Raw genomic sequence first — 15,671 nt, forward strand, 5'->3', positions numbered from 1 at the left:
CTTAATTCTTGTTTATTGAAATGTTGTTTGACTGGAGGACTTGGCAGTGTGGCTGTGCAACGAATCTGGACTCTATATCTGGCGGGTCATCGCTCACTTCGACCTGGTCTGAGAGAAAAAGATTTCATCCGATCATGACTGGGTCTCTCGCCTCGTTACGTTGATTTACCAGTATAATCTACTAATTCAAGATGAACAAACTAACTGAGATGCTCGTTCTACGAGAAATTCGATTTAACGACGGGAGATAGGAAATGATCATAACTCATAAATGCTGACACACGGCCAGTCCAGTACACCAGAGCACAATCTACGCTATCGCATGGCGGCGCGTTGCATCGTCCGATCGGCGGCCAGGACGCGGTATACCCGCATCAAATCCTCCATCGAGGCCAGCGTATCCGGATGTTCCTTCCCGAGGGCCATCTCTCTGCCGCGGACGGTCTGTTCCGCCACTTTCTCGGCATCGTCCCATCTCCCTTGAGACTGGTAGATGGCACCTAAATTCGCCATCGTGGTCAGCGTATGGGGGTGCGCGTCGCCAAATGACTTGCGCATCAACTGGAGCACCTGGAAGGTCAACCGTTCCGCTTGCTGCGACTTGCCCTGCTGCTGATACGCCAACGCCAAGTTCGCCATCGCCGTCAAGGTCAAGGGATGATCATCCCCCAAATGTGTTTTCATCGACCCCATGACCCTGGTTCCCAATTGCACCGCATCTCCCAACCGCCCTTGACACCGATACGTGGCGGCGAGATTCCCCATCGCCATCAGCGTCTGCGGGTGATCCGCTCCCAGCACATCCTCACTAATCTTCGTGACTTTCAGCTCTAGCTGCTCGGCCTCTGTCAACCGGTCCATATCCCGATATGAGGTCGCCAAATTCGCCATGGAGGTCATGGTTAGGGGATGCCTGCTCCCCAAATGAGCCACACGGGTTTCCAGCACCGCTGACTCCAGCCGTATCGCCTCCTCCAGCTTCCCTTGTTCGCGGAAGGTCACCGCCAAATTCGATTTCCACGTCAACGTGGACGTATGCGACTCGCCCAAGAGCATCTCGCACTGTTCCACAACCCGTCGCTCCAATCTCTCCGCATCCTCATACCGCCCCAGACTGGTATACGTGGTTGCCAAGTTGCCGAGGGTACTCAATGTCGAGGGATCGCCCTCACCCAGCGTCCGCCCCTTAACCTCTAACAACCGCGTCTCGATCGCCTCCGCCTCGGCAAAGCGACCTTGTTTCGCATACGTTGACGCCAAATTCGACATTGATGACAGGGTCTGCGGATGCTCATCGCCCAGGACCCGTCGCCGAATGTCAGTCACCCGTCGTCCCAGCTCCTCGGCTTCCGACCATCGCCCCTGCCCCCAGTAAGCAGCCGCGAGATTACTCATCGCGGTGAGGGTGGAGGAATTCTCTGAGCCGAGCAGGGTGACTCGTGCATCAACAACAAGTTTCCCAATGTCGGCGGCGGCATTCCATTGTCCATGTTCAAGGAAGGTCAGGACGAGAATGCCGAGGGTGTGTGCGGTCGCGATGGCGTCATCGCCCGGTGCATCGCGCAGTTTCGCGAGCGCAGAAGTCAAACGGCGGGATTCCTCCGTCTGACCACGGGACTGGTACGTGTTTGCGAGGGTCGTTACGGCGGATAAAAGGGTGCCATTCGTGGGTGTGGCCATCGATTTCTTTTCTCCGTGATGGGATGTTTATTTGTTGGAATTTATCGCCGTGAGACAGATGGGTAAACAGGAAGGATACCACGGGAGAATTAATCCCGCCAAGAAAAGGCAGCCAAACGGTGGGGAAGAGATAAGGCAAACACGCCAGCAACACTGGTATCAAACTTCAACTATGGCAAACTAAAGCAGGTTGGTGGAATTATCGTGACGGTTAGTCAGGTCTCAGGAGGGAGGGATCTGTACACCATCTCAAAGTCGACCACGACGGGGGTCTCCCAGCCTGGTCACCTGCTTTGGAGGGATTCCCTTTTTTTATCCCGTGTGTAATCCTCTTCTAAATTTGTCTGGTGAACGGCTGCTCGCGGCTCCAGACTGTAAAATTATCCCCTTCCTCCCCACCTGGTCAGCCCTACTAGGCTGGCATCCTTCCCGGTGATTGGAGGAGAAGACCAGGTGGGGAGACTTGTCAGGCAACCATATTTTGGCCAATCGTGGAGAGCATGTGGGGAGTTTGTTTGCTCAGTTTGTATTATGAGGTACAATGGACTTGGTGGAGGGTATATATAGCACATCTATCTGGATATCAGCTGGGTTCTGTTGGATTCTGTTGATAGGAGTCTAGCATAGGCCTTTCCTGAGTAATATCAGCAGGTGTGCACATATCTGCCCATAAGCATACAACTAACAACCTGTTCATACGTCCCAGGCTATTGTATATATATTCCGACGAGAAGCAAGCGTGCAGGAGAGAAGAATACCCAGATTACTTATTACTATAGCATTATCCCTTCCTGTTGGTGTTTGTCTAGAGGGGATTGGTCAGCGCACTACGATGTATGAAGGTCTCTCGCATAATTAAATCCGGGATCGGGATATAGTACTGTACCTCCCTGGCTTAGCATCCGAGACCATATTCCACATCCTTAGACTAGTATGTCTTCCCGACTAGTTCGAACCGGAAAGAAACCCCATATTAGTCCATGATTCAAGTTCTGAAATTGACAAGGCTCAATCATAAGAATACAATCCGGTCCATTTCAACTTCGCGCACCCAACAACCCACATTCCCCTCCAATCTCCATTGAAACCCCAGAGCTCGCTATCTCATCCCCGTGACACACTCCCCCAAGAAACCCCCTCCCGACACCACAACCCCGTCCCAAGCTCATCCACAACCACCTCCAACCCCAGACCCTGATCCGCACAAGTCTGCCTCAACTCCTCCTGAAACGCCTCCCACCCATCCATATAATTCTGGTCCCAGAGCCGCCACGTAACACACTCCAACAGCGGAGTAAACCCACGCCAATTAGCCACAAACTCCCTCACAAGCCCATCGACCTCATCCTGCTCCCACTCGAAATCATAGAAACTGCGCAGATCCTCCCGCAAACACAACCTCCTTAGGGACTTCGGCAGTTGAGGCCCCAGCTGCGGTGCATCCTGTAGATACCAGCCCATAAGCACGCAGAGGGGGACCTCCGCCGTCGCCAGATTCGGGAACCACGAGAGCATATCCCCGAGGGCGTCGTGGAAGTGGTCGTCTGCGCCGTCCCAGTAGCGGTCGCCTAGCGTCGAAGGGTAGTATTCTACTCCGAGGGAGAGGTGCTGCAGTGTCGTGGCGACCTGTTTCAGGGCCTGTGCTAGCGTGTCTGCGTCTTGGAGGACGAGTTCTCGGCCCCAGGCGTAGGCGAGGCCTAGGTGGAGGGTTCGGAGGTTGGGGCTCTGGGAGAGCAGGAAGGCGATGTCTGATTCGGAGATGGTGGTGCGTGCGAGGATCAGGGTTTCTAGGTCGGTGAGATTGGGGGTTGTGGCTTTTTCTCGGAGTTGATTGATGTCGCGGAGCCATATTGATAATTGGCGTAGTGAGGGGAGATAGAACCAGGCTGTGAATTGGTCTGGGTTGTAGGCAGGATAGCCGTCCCGGGATTCATCCTCGTGCTCGGCAATGGGGATGTTGCCGCCGTAGTCTACTACCTCGAGGTGTTGGAAGGTGGATAGCACTCCGTTTGGGGAGAAGAGAGCTTGCTTTAGCATGAGCCCTGGGTACCCGTCCTGCCAGACGAAGGAGTAGTCCAGGCGGAGGAACTTTAGGTTCGGGAGCTGGGAGAGGAGGATGGCCGTGTAGCAGTAGATGTTGCCGTTGTTCAGGGGCAGCTGCCAGTCGTCAAGGTCGCTGAACCCGGCTCGTCGGACAATGTCTATGGATTGGTCGGTGACATCGCTGAAGTCGTAGGACTCGGTTTCCCAGTTCATATCCGGCTGGGTTTCTTCCCAGGTTTCCGGTTCGGAGGACACGAGACTGACATGTTGGATGTACGATGCTATATCGGGCGAGTTGAATATCAATCGCAATAACTGCAGTACTCGACGCAGAGGCCGATTAGTCCAGTCAAGGGTGACCTCGCGGTAGGCGAAAGGCGTGGCTGACGCGCGGATGTCTTTGCATGTCTTGGATACTGCTAATGAATCTTTCGTTGACAGTTGATCCAGGATAGATATCAGACAATCCGTGGGGAGTTGTGTGAAGGGCCTAGTTAGATTAGCAGTGTATGAGATAGGAGGCACGCAACGGTCTTACTTTTCCTTTTCCGAGGTTGACTTGTCGGTAGCCATCTTGCAGAAATAGGAGGTGAAGGTCCTGTGAGAAAGAGGGCTGAAAGAGGTAAGTGTGAGACACTTATTGTGACCCTGCAGACGATATGTGGGGGCTCGCTTCGCCAATACGAAGCGACTAACGTTGGGGCGAAGAAGTGGATTCGCAGAGTTTTTGGGTCGAGCAATGTGCAAGAGTTGCATGAAGAGTATGCTTACATTGGGTAAGTGCTAGGACTATCATGCAGTAAGAATTGTCTCCATAGGTTGTCGAGTGAAGCTATCCACAGGATATAAAAGATTGACCATGTATGACCCAATCAAGTGATGCTGGGACCTGTAGATCAAGACTATCAAATCTTAACCACTCATTTCGCTAAGCTTTAGCTCATTAAGGGGTACAGTTGACAGCATCTAGAACCATGCCAAGGAGGTTGTCGGTTCTTAAAATCGCTCGGCAAGAGCCGAACCGTCGGGAAGCTGCCGATATAATCGGCTCGGCGTCTCCCGCACGTGCAACATCCATACCCTATCCGACGAACTCATGCACAGCCTCTGCAATTATCGTTAATGTTTGGGATAATCTCTTCCCTAGCTAAGCAGTATTCCTGATGCAGTTGTTCACTCCAACTTCCAGATTAGTGTACAGTTTACGTAGCGCAACATCGTCCTTCTCATACCACAGCTACTACAAAAACGGGCAAATATGACGGATATCCTGATCACACCTGCTAGCCACTCAGTTCAGAGTTACAGCATTAGATATCAGCGATCCACAAAAGTCATGCCATCCTTGTAGTCCGAGGAGCTCCATGTGGACGACTGGGGGTTGGGTAATTCTTCACGGGGCTTATGATTGGGGGCATGACCAAGCCATATCCACAATATTCGAAACGGCGATCTCTGTCTGCAGATATATCGGCAGCTAATCGGCTCTACCCGATATGGTAGACGCCTTGAACCTACCAGACCCTGAAACTAAAATAGCCGCTCCTCGCTTGTATGTCTGCGTACAGACAGTAGCGTCTACACCAGGCGGAATAACAGCTCGTATCTCCACAATAGGAAGGAAACTAGTTCCGCAGGATGGGCGATATAGAGGGACTGCTGAAGACATCGGCCGTTCCGTGCCAAAGTCACAGATGGGTTCTGCGATCAACATCAAAGTAGCCCCATCGGTGTGAAGAACAATTTCCTACACAGTGCTCATTGTAGATAGTAACAACTCGAGAAAAGGCATAAATACCTCTCCAATGCACCTGTCTTCAAGTTGAATCTCATCCATCATTCTTTTATTTCTAATTCATTCATTCATTCATTTTTCATATCTCTCTCCAACTACATCCAATCATTACCCCACTAAACCCTAATCCCAACCCCTAGGGGGTGTAATCCCAAAATGCTGCCCAAAATCTGCTACTTCCTCTTCTACCTCTTCCTCTCCCTCGTCGCGGCCACCCCGGTAGCCTTAGACGCCAGGGCCCCCAAGCCAGCCCCCGAACCCGTATCCCTCGGTCTCAAGGTCCAGAAAATCGACGACCTCAACAAGCCCGCGAAAGCGAAGAAAAGCTCTTTCGTCGAGTACTCCTCTATTCTCACTTTCAAGGATGGCAGCAAGATCACCAATGACCATGTTGTCGGACTCGCCAAAGCCGCCTGGTTGGAGATGTACAACATGCACCTGAAGGAAAACAAGGATAAGGTCAACAAGGCCACGTTGCCAACTGTTATGAGCGCTATGAAGGTCGGGAATGACGTTTATCTGGCGTCGAGTATGAAGGGCGGTGGTGGTCGCTACATCTACGTGGCCAGGGAGGATGCTGATAAGGGGAAGGAGACCGACAAGGGCAAGACCACCGACAAGGGCAAGGACACTGATAAGGGCAAAAAGACTGACAAGGGCAAGGACGCCAACAAGGACAAGGCTGAGGACAAATATGGTGAATTCACCAGTGTCTTGAAGGACAATGCCGAGGATGTTATGGAAGCCCTGAAAGCCGTCAGCACGCAGAGCCAGGGCCACAAGGGTGGTAAAGGTGCAGCTAACTCCAATGGGGGCACTGTGGCCCAGCATCGCACTCAGGCCAGCTGCGGCGAGGTGATGGTGTCTCTTGAGTATCGCTTGGATCACAAACATGACAAGCTGAGAAAGACGACGTACGAGCAAAACAAGGTGAAGCACAAGCCTGCTGTTGTTGCATGGGAGGGGCTGCAAAATGGTAAACTGATGAAGGGTGGAGGCAAGATCAAGCCTCCTTGTGGTAAGGATGTTGACGTTCAGGATGATGATTATTGCGGTGAGAACTGGGGTTGTGCGGCTTTCACTGGCCCGCCAGGCATGGATTTCGAGGTCATCGCGGCGGCCAACCCCAAGGACCCTAGCGCTGAGGACTTCCCTGCGTTTACCCATAAGAATGTGAACTTTCCCACGCCCGCCAAGATTAAGCAGTGATCCTGCTGCCTATGAGTTGGATCGATAGATGTGTGCGAGGTCAATCTTGCAAGGTGTTGCTGTGGCATGGGATCTACTAGGTGGTCAATTGACAGTGTATATAATACTAATTGAAACCAACTTTGTTATACCTACTACAATGCTCTTCACTGCCCATATATAACGTAAGAAAAGAGCTCTTTAAGCCTCACTATGAATTGAAGTTCTCGGTGGATATAAAACAAAACTCAGTTCATGACACTTCAGCGCCTTGGTTGAAACCATTATACCTTAGGCACCCTAGTTAAAAAAGCGAATCACGACCGAATCCCCAACATCCCCATCGACATCACAATGCGATCCATCCAATCCTCATTCCCACTGGGATGAATCTGATAGGAATCCCGGAGATAGTCAGGATCGAAGCGAACCTGCCACTCCGGTGCATCCGCCTCCAAGCCACTCCACGGATTCGGCGACTGCAGACCGAACTTCTCAACATCCTCCCACGGCTCAGTAAGATAGTAACGACTACGGAGATCCGCTCTGAGCAAGACGATCAATTGGGTTAACAGCGAAATGCCCAATCGCATACCATAAAGCGAGGACTGCGCGAATGGGTCGACAAAGTCCCAGGGAATGGGACCAACGAATTGCTGCCAGGCGAGAATGGAGGCCTGGCGTTGATGAACTAGCGCACGTTGCAGTTCTGCCTGGAGTTTATCCAGTCGGTAGCGGCTGCAGTCGATTTCCCACGCCAACCTTGCCTTGGCCTCGGGGTCATCAGCTTTGATCACTGCCTGTGTCTCGACTAGCCATCCAGGACAGCAGGCAACCTCTATGAATGCCCGATCAACAATGAGTGCAAGTTCACTACGGTTGACAGCCTCGCTTTCGATGTCGGCTAACTCGCTTAGAAACGCCCGCCACTCTGGCTCACCAAGGAAGCAGTGTTCCCCTCGGATCATTGCATCGGCGACCAGAAACGCTCGACAGGATTTAAACAACGTCAATCCAAACCCAGATCGATGTACCTCTTGCCCACGCATTTTGATCATCGTTACCAGTCCCCGCGTATGCGTTAGCCACGACGCTCCTGTAATACCATCCACCATCTCATACATAGTCAACAGGATACCGGACGCGAGAGCCTCCTCTGTCGTGGCAAATTTTGGATGCTGGATAACGCTAGCCAGGTAGTTCAATGCCCGACTATACATATGTCGACTGCAAGTAACCTTATTTATATCCTTATACTTCCGACCAATGAAGACGGTCGCCAGCGCGCGGTACGCCCAGACCAGCGCCTGGGGTGCAGTGAGGAGTGGACGCCTCGCATAATCGATCCAGTTGACCTCGACGCGCTTCCCACAGGAGGCAAACTGGGCAGGAAAGCTGGTCAATAGGAACGTGCAAAAGACCTCCACTTGTTGGAGGTCTAGGGCTGCGGCGACTAGGTTCGGCTCCACCCGTTCGTCGATGCTTTGGCAAGCTTGGACCAGGGCAGCTTCTCTGTGGGGTTGGGGTTGGCTCCGAGCGTTTCGTTGCTGGTCTTTTTGGATCGACGTTTTGGTTTGGTGCATGAATTTCCAGCGTTTTTCATAGCCGGGGCACTCGAGATTGCGCTTGGTGCATTGATTGCAGGATGGTTTGGTTAGATCGCACTATGAGTTTGCATTCTGGATTAGAGGTGCTTTTCTTCCTGCATGGACAAGATGTAGATCCACAGCTTCTGTGGAGGGAAGAGGGGGTTCGTGTCCTTCCTGCCCATCAGGGAGAGGGGATTCGATGAGAGCTGAGACTAACCTTAACCCGTCTCCGCAAGCACGTTTGACATGCATTGCTTTTCGGTACTCCGACCATGTTATGTTACTCTATTTGGAAAGACGATCGGATGCAGCGTACACGGTGGTTGACGATGTGTTGCTGGTCAGCTCGAAGAGGAAACATGCTGAGAATACGACCGCGATGTGGGCCCTTGGCAGGGTCTTCGCACTGCCCAGACCAGCTCTACCTGATCCAGCATGGATTGGCATCCAAATCGCTTTTTCCTGGTTATTTCACCCTCGATATGGTTAGTGGATGTTGTTGCGATCGCCGGATTGGTCGAGAATACGAGGCCCACTTGGTTCAGGTACTGGATGGTGCATCTGGATGTCTGAATTAGAGTATACCATGGTTATGATAGTTTTAGAAAAAGCTCAAACTTTGAGTTCGAATTATATCTTATGGAATAGTGAAGGGTCGACCTAGGGACACTCGCTCGTCGTTGATTTAAAGTTGGGGTTTGATGTGCACGTGTTCAATTGCCGGTTATAAATTAGTAGTATATATTTCTGATAACTGGTTCTGTGATAGATCACATACTAAGTCTTAATCATACAATCTCATAGCATATTCGACAGAAGATATTAAAAAAATAATAATAAAACCTTAAACTAGCAGGCGTGTCACCAACAATCGTAGCACAATTCGAGCACCCAGTCTTCTCTTGCGTAGTGAGCGCATGAACCAATGGACAGGAATATTTGCCCTCGTCGAGGTATTCTCAGAAGCCTTTCTGGGTTGCATAATGGGTTATAGTTATCAGTGGCAGGTCAAAAACACTAAATAATTGATAGTTCTCACATCGTCTATCAGATTCTTATAATCGTTGCGGATCTGGAAGTATTGGCCTAGTAGGCTGACGAGCGAGTCAAGTGTGATGATGCTACGGAGGATGGGATTAGAATCAGACCTATATTCCTCCTAACTCGCAGTTTGACGTCAATTTTGTGGCGGTCGCTTGAAGCTTTCAAAACAAGCATAATGATCATTCCTGAGCCCAGATACCGCAATGGCTTGGCAGTAGGATGTAGCTCTATCCTATCTCCACACGATTTACTTCCTCCGACGTCTCAGCTAACGTCATATATCCCACCTTCGCCGAGCGAAGACTTGATAGCACAGGATTCTTTCACAAAGTGGTGCTGAGGCCTGGAGATATCTATTCGCAACATCTCAAGCGTTCTTTAAGGAAGCTGTAGTGTTTCTATGCAATTGAACACCATATTGCTGTGATGGATTTGACCAAGGAAGAGACCAAAGACTTCGCGACTTTTCACCGTCTTTGCATGGAAAATGGACTTTTAGAACGACCTAGGGACCTACGCACGGCAGATGTCCAGGATGGAGTCAATGACGAGGTCACGCTCCTGTAATCTTCTACTCAATAATATCCCGGTAGTCGTATTCTGTGTTGACCGAAGTAGACGATTTTTCAAAGCAGGCTGCCAAAATTCCCATAGAGCCCTCCAGCAGCTCCAAGAGGCAACCAAGTTTCGCGAGGAACAGCACATCCTTCCTCTGTATACTACCATTCATGTAGACGACTTCGAAGATACGCGGAAGCTTGTTAGTCCGCGACCGTTGCCTATCTTTCTGCGCTCAAGTAACATACTCCGAACTGTAGTATCCCCATTGACCGGCCGTCGAGACAAATGTGGATTGCCGATTCTCGTGGTAGACGTGGCTCATTATAACCTAGCCGCAATGGCTCAATGGCGAGAATCACGGGATATGTCCTGTTGCACTCTGCCAGACCGAGCATGGCTCAGTGGACGATGTTGTTTCACGATACATTGGCCCGTTCTGTTCTGCCTCGTCGCTCGGCTATGAGTGGCCGGCCGAGTCCGTTGACGCCCGTGAGCAACGCGATTTATCTCGTCGACGCATCTGTGGTCTCCGGTAAAGAAAGCGTGGAATCTGAAAGACTCTGCACAGCAAGTCCGCTGGATATTGATGACATGTTACCCAGAGATTATTGAGCGGATCTTTGAAAGTCAACCAGCACGAGTGGGAAAGTACGGACTCATGGATTCCGGACTAGGTGCGCAACGTCGTCGTATTTGTCAACGATTTGGAACATCTTCAAGAAATGGGTGGATCCCGGTACTGCGGCTAAGGTGGTAGTATTGAAGAAATCGGCGGTCTACACGACTTTGGAAAAGTCTATCGACAAAGAGAATATTCCGACGAAATTCGGAGGGGGCTTTGCAGCTCCTAATAGAATGTCTCCAGACCTGGACCATGGCATTCATCAACGCCTGCACTAAACTACACCATGTGAATGCATACCACCTGGTCCCGTGAAGCGGAGGCAAGGTGACAATGGTAAGATCGCAGTTGCTGCTGGAAGTGGAGACATGAACGTACCAAGAAATGCTGAGATTGCTTGCCTGTATTAAGATGGAAAAATGGGGTGAACGAGATGACTGGCTTTTGCATCACAGCCTACCAGAAACGGTGGAGTATAGGAACTGTGGACCGTGTAGTAAGGAGAACGAATCGGGATCGCTGGCTAGCCCTAGTAAAGATAGTGGTAAGAATGCAGACCCACCCGTAGTATTGCTTAGGTCAATACGGAGGAACATCGTGCCGATTTAGACGAAATATTAAGACGAGTGTCTCAGTTTCCGCCCCTATAGTGTGGGGAACCCGGAAGAGTATTATTGGATTGGAGGAAGAGACAAGCCCTCGGAACTATCTACAAACAAGGGGAGCTACTACCCTCCACCCATTTCAATCATCTGTCAACCAGCTCAGTTCTTGTAGCACTTGACAGAGCTCACGCCGCTGGAGCCGATGTTGTCGTTGCCAGGGGCCTGGATATCGCCAGTGCCGCCACCATTGCAGACAGTGGAGCTACAGAAAGTCAGAAGTTAGCCAGAAGCTCCCCAAAGCATAAGCAGAGAACACGTACCTCCAGAAGCGGCAACGGTATCCATCAGGGATCGAGACGGAGTGCACATTCTGGTTGACGGGAGTGCCGTTCAGGTTGACTGTACGCAATGAGTTAGCTATCATGATGGCAGTTGGCATGGTGGGAGTGGCCACGAACAGCATTGATGCTGAGTGTAGACTGTGAAGCCTGTGCAGCCGGCCTTGTTGATGCCAGTGCAGACCTGAATGTTGACAGGCTCGTCTCTGGCCTGGAGAGGAGCAGCCTCAGCGCTGGGAGCAGCGGTGGCGCCGCCAATGGCGGTCGCGAGCATCAGGACGGCAGCAGTGAAACGCATGATGAAGAGTTGTTTGGATAGGAATTCCGTGGTCTTAGAGAAGATGGATAGCTCTTGTTCTCAGGCGAGAAGACGCTGCATTTTATACCTCTTCTTGGATCCCAGTTTCCGGCTGCAGCTTCTGACTCCATTTTCTGGCCCCCAACCTGATCCAGGTTCGCAAAGTATAGACGAGCTGTAGTCTCTGCCCACTGAGCTTCTTGAAAAGTGAGGCGGTTCATATCATGGAGATTGTGAGATGTTATCTTGCTTTCACACCGTCCGGCAGGAATATTTCCCATTGGCCCTCTACCGTTTTGACATTCTGCCAGCCAATAGGCTGCTAAAGTTGCAGGGCGGAAGGAAAATGCAAAACAGTATTTAAATGATATCGTCCCACCGCACTTGGTGGCCAGATCAGAGACTATAATAACCGAGGATGCTAAAGTACGGAGTATGCAGTATTTGGCTTCGGTCAATGTAATTTCGATGAGACATGGCATACTACTACTGCCCCGCAATCTAACGGACTCAAAACCGGCATATACGCGCGTGAAGGATCTCAGGGTCGTCCAATTAAGTGAGGATCCGGGGTACCTGGGTGGCAAAAGAAGACCATTGTGGTCCTGAAAGGGACAGCATCGCCTCAATTAACAAGGATGGTATCCTACCCCTTGGAAGTGACAGGGAATCCAAGAGAAAGGGTGGTCGGTTGTGCAGGGGAGACAAGTGAAGAAAAGACTGAGGAACACTAGTGGGCCCCACGGCTCTTCCGTGGCGGACCGAGACGCCTATTCTACGGTATACGGTAAGCCTGGTACTATGGATGCAGGGCAGTGTTGAATTACTATCTGTCCTATTGGCGGGCTCATGATTGACAACCCCATATGCTTGTTTATGCAGTATTGAATCTGGTATAGTGCAGTACATAAATTATGGCCTACGAAACCATTACACTATTCAAATACATTCTTGATTTAGCGTCGGTTAATCTTGCGCTGTGCAAGGACAGTACTCCAACTGAATGCAAGCAATATGCACGGGTTCGTTGCATTACTAGTGCCATCACGCCAAGCATGAAAAATTGAGGACAAGCCTGTGAGGAAGTTGCCGTGAACGTGACTCATACCATAACACGCACTATTTCCCTGGTGAAGTCTGTCGGTCCAAGCTGATAGAAACCTTTTCATTGAAAGTAATGCCTTCGAAATCACCCAATGTTCACCGTAAGCAACTATCTTTCCCACAAAAAAGAATGTATAGGTTGTATCGGTACACAACATAGGATACTTCTCAGCCATGTATGTACCTTGATCGAGCACGATCCAATGAGTTTGATGGTGGCAACATCTCCCATCACCCGGTTGGGGTTCTCTCGAAACATAACTGGTGCTTTGAAATGCTGATCTATTCCTTCACAGACGGCCTCGCGCCATAGAATTGTCGGCAACTTCGGGGAGAATCAGATGACACTGTAATCCTTATCCTAAATTCATTGCCGTCGCAGTCAATAGATATGTACTACCTTAAGTTAGAGATATCTCTATCCTAACTTACTGGCTTGATTGCCGGCGCTAATATTTTAGTACGCTCTTAGTAGGTCCGTGAATCTATCACCAGTAATATTTGGGGGTAAATACCATTGTAAGATTTTAAACGTAGTAGCTCCTCTGCAAGTCCTGTATTGGGATAGGTTTAACAAATATATCGAAAGAGATGCTTCCCTAGGATCTATATGATCAGTGTTGCTAATAGGCGATATATATTTCCTCTCAACAAGCCGTAGCAGCACATGTATATATTTAATTCAAAGTTCTCCCCTTCCGAGCAAGATCTCGGATCATATCTCTCTATTAGCAGTTTAGCTGACCACATGTTCCACTCGTTTCCACATTAGTAGTTGTGTTAGAGGTACAAGCTCTGTATTGAAGTCCCAGATTAGCATTCTAATCCCCGATATTCCAACTGTATATGTCGACACAAATCCTTGAATACCCAGAGCACAGCAGAGCGCCGACACGATCGGAATTTGCTACTCATCTTTCATGGAAAAAGACACCGAGAAGATTCTTATCTTTCTTCAGCAGCAACGAACGAGCAATGCATTGGCGAGAATTCTTAGAAGAGAAAGACTGGAAGAATCAAGTTAGAAGGTATCACACGGTGCGTGGAACCGAAAGTCTGTCGTTGACAGAAGCTTCGAGTATCCAGTCCCTATTTAGGAACCTGTGGAAAAATCATGAAAAATGCATTACCAAGATATTAAACCACAGGTAATGCCTCTAGCCAACCTCGAATCCGCAAGCCCATTATGTACCCCAATTTTGTGGATCCATCTTCTTTCAAACTGTCTTTTCCATACCTCGAAGAATCTTCTCAATGTATTTGCCTGCACCGCTAAATTTCAAGTTAAGCACAATAGTACGGTGAACTTTAAGAAGCTTAGAAGAAGATGGGTTTATAGTAAGGCTGGGGCTAAGAGTCAGGGTGCGAGAGACAGGGAGCAGCCGATTATATAGAATCGGGTCTCTTTCTGTTGACTTAACTATATATTTGTTGTATCTTCCTTGAATTTGTTTAAAGAGTATCTCAAGATCACCTAATAATTGATGGTAATGGTGTGTTAAAGTTAGAGCATGTTTTGGGCCATCGATAAGATGGCTAATACAGTAATACCGGGCTTAAATATGGCCAGTATTTGGAGATTACTTTTTTCGATTCACTTTGTAGAGTAATGTCAGTAGAGCGGTATAATTTCGGCACAGGAAACTTATACCAGTTCTATGTCTCCAAGAAATATGGCGACTAGAGAATAACAGAGTATATAAGCGACTTCTAAAAGCTTGAGCTCACCAGATTCGTCCTAGGGGAGATTTCCATCATCATCTTTACCCTCCACTCCCCTCTCCTTGATATGTTTCGGGGCTCCTTTTCTATTAAACCGGCGGGATACTACACAGCAATAGTAGCCGGCTTTCGGGTTGCTGACGGGTCGGGTCGACCTAAATCTGCCCCGGGTTCGGGGCGGGTCCTCCATCCCGAACCCGAACCCGACCTGATGTCAACCCGAGCCTCACATAGTGCAGTTCCACATAGCAATTCATGTACATTTAGTTAAACTAATAGCAACTAACAGAGCTTGTTATGAGCTCAAGTGCCCTTTACCGGGTATAGTTACCAGCTTCGTATTTTTCTAGGTGAGCCCTACACTGCTGTCTACCAGGGACATAACAACTGCGCGATGCTAGTAGTATCATACTGCCACTGGTGTCTTCTTTCTGCACTGAGCAACCTCAGTACCTCACCTGACCCTTTGGCAGCTATAAACGAGATCGAACTCATGTTCTCCACATTTACAGTATATGGAAATCAAAAGCAGGTGAGTCGGTCATTGCCAGATGCGGCTTCAAATCGGCATTTGATCAACGCACCTGAGCCAAGATAGTGGGCTCAGTGTCGTCCATGACAAGGCAATATTTCCTCCATCCTTTTCTCCGAGGTGTTACACCTATACCCTTTCCTCTGTTTTAATTTTAATTTTAATTTTTTTTTCCCTGTCTAGCTCGGTAAAGCACTCGCCACGGCTGTGGCTATTTCCAAGCTTGAGCTCACCGTGGCAGGGCCTCTTAATGAAATACCTCGACCCGAATTGATAGTATACAGAGCTCAATTGTGGTTTATTCCTTTTCAAGATTCCATATGCATATACGCAATATACTGAAGGAATAGCCTGTCTATTCCTAGATAATAGTCGTAACTAAGGTACATGATCTAGCTATATATACTAGAATCTGTCAACTGCGATCACATTCACAAAACTACTAAGCGGTAAAAACAGGCCACGCCAGAATAATTGGAAAAATAAATGCTCTTCTATAGATATCATGGACTATGGAAAGTATTTTCAGGGTGAATTTCTTTTTTGTTGT

The 15,671-nt window shown here is 49.4% G+C and overlaps 6 protein-coding genes across 6 annotated transcripts; 2 read left to right on the forward strand and 4 right to left on the reverse strand.

The window, feature by feature from the left end:
- Nucleotides 1-132: 132 nt before the first annotated feature.
- BDV37DRAFT_68695 (uncharacterized protein) lies at nucleotides 133-1,870 on the reverse strand. The gene has a single exon (XM_032091062.1). The coding sequence runs from the start codon at nucleotides 1,678-1,680 to the stop codon at nucleotides 316-318; it is 1,365 nt and encodes a 454-aa protein (XP_031943539.1). The 5' UTR covers nucleotides 1,681-1,870; the 3' UTR covers nucleotides 133-315.
- Nucleotides 1,871-2,784: 914 nt separating this feature from the next.
- On the reverse strand, nucleotides 2,785-4,296 carry BDV37DRAFT_270124 (F-box protein; the record flags this gene model as incomplete). The annotated part of the gene is made up of 2 exons (XM_032084494.1): nucleotides 2,785-4,213; nucleotides 4,262-4,296. The coding sequence occupies 2 exons, from the start codon at nucleotides 4,294-4,296 to the stop codon at nucleotides 2,785-2,787; spliced, it is 1,464 nt and encodes a 487-aa protein (XP_031943540.1).
- Nucleotides 4,297-5,674: 1,378 nt separating this feature from the next.
- Nucleotides 5,675-6,727, forward strand: BDV37DRAFT_292437 (uncharacterized protein; the record flags this gene model as incomplete). The annotated part of the gene is made up of 1 exon (XM_032089180.1): nucleotides 5,675-6,727. One exon carries the CDS (start codon nucleotides 5,675-5,677, stop codon nucleotides 6,725-6,727), a length of 1,053 nt encoding a protein of 350 aa, XP_031943541.1.
- Nucleotides 6,728-6,902: 175 nt separating this feature from the next.
- On the reverse strand, nucleotides 6,903-8,777 carry BDV37DRAFT_292440 (Zn(II)2Cys6 transcription factor domain-containing protein). The gene is made up of 2 exons (XM_032089181.1): nucleotides 8,513-8,777; nucleotides 6,903-8,370 (listed from the first exon to the last, which is right to left on the reverse strand). The coding sequence occupies exons 1-2, from the start codon at nucleotides 8,567-8,569 to the stop codon at nucleotides 7,024-7,026; spliced, it is 1,404 nt and encodes a 467-aa protein (XP_031943542.1). The 5' UTR covers nucleotides 8,570-8,777; the 3' UTR covers nucleotides 6,903-7,023.
- A 988-nt stretch (nucleotides 8,778-9,765) lies between these two features.
- On the forward strand, nucleotides 9,766-10,800 carry BDV37DRAFT_270127 (uncharacterized protein; the record flags this gene model as incomplete). The annotated part of the gene is made up of 6 exons (XM_032084495.1): nucleotides 9,766-9,902; nucleotides 9,958-10,103; nucleotides 10,158-10,207; nucleotides 10,303-10,425; nucleotides 10,469-10,540; nucleotides 10,621-10,800. 6 exons carry the CDS (start codon nucleotides 9,766-9,768, stop codon nucleotides 10,798-10,800), a joined length of 708 nt encoding a protein of 235 aa, XP_031943543.1.
- Nucleotides 10,801-11,175: 375 nt separating this feature from the next.
- On the reverse strand, nucleotides 11,176-11,884 carry BDV37DRAFT_243465 (uncharacterized protein). The gene is made up of 3 exons (XM_032081441.1): nucleotides 11,586-11,884; nucleotides 11,448-11,526; nucleotides 11,176-11,389 (listed from the first exon to the last, which is right to left on the reverse strand). Exons 1-3 carry the CDS (start codon nucleotides 11,761-11,763, stop codon nucleotides 11,287-11,289), a joined length of 360 nt encoding a protein of 119 aa, XP_031943544.1. The 5' UTR covers nucleotides 11,764-11,884; the 3' UTR covers nucleotides 11,176-11,286.
- Nucleotides 11,885-15,671: the final 3,787 nt, after the last annotated feature.

Source organism: Aspergillus pseudonomiae (assembly GCF_009193645.1).
Source record: "Aspergillus pseudonomiae strain CBS 119388 unplaced genomic scaffold BDV37scaffold_18, whole genome shotgun sequence".
Taxonomy (NCBI): Eukaryota; Fungi; Ascomycota; class Eurotiomycetes; order Eurotiales; family Aspergillaceae; genus Aspergillus; species Aspergillus pseudonomiae.

Excerpts from the sequence above, each read along its gene's own strand:
- BDV37DRAFT_68695 (XM_032091062.1), bottom strand. The coding sequence starts at position 1,680 with ATGGCCACACCCACGAATGGCACCCTTTTATCCGCCGTAACGACCCTC.
- BDV37DRAFT_243465 (XM_032081441.1), bottom strand. The coding sequence starts at position 11,763 with ATGCGTTTCACTGCTGCCGTCCTGATGCTCGCGACCGCCATTGGCGGC. Across the intron at positions 11,527-11,585 it reads CTACACTCAGCATCAATGCT|TCAACCTGAACGGCACTCCC; the intron begins GTTCGTGGCCAC and ends CATTGCGTACAG. Across the intron at positions 11,390-11,447 it reads TACCGTTGCCGCTTCTGGAG|CTCCACTGTCTGCAATGGTG; the intron begins GTACGTGTTCTC and ends GACTTTCTGTAG.
- BDV37DRAFT_292440 (XM_032089181.1), bottom strand. The coding sequence starts at position 8,569 with ATGGTCGGAGTACCGAAAAGCAATGCATGTCAAACGTGCTTGCGGAGA. Across the intron at positions 8,371-8,512 it reads GCTTGCGGAGACGGGTTAAG|TGCGATCTAACCAAACCATC; the intron begins GTTAGTCTCAGC and ends GCAAACTCATAG.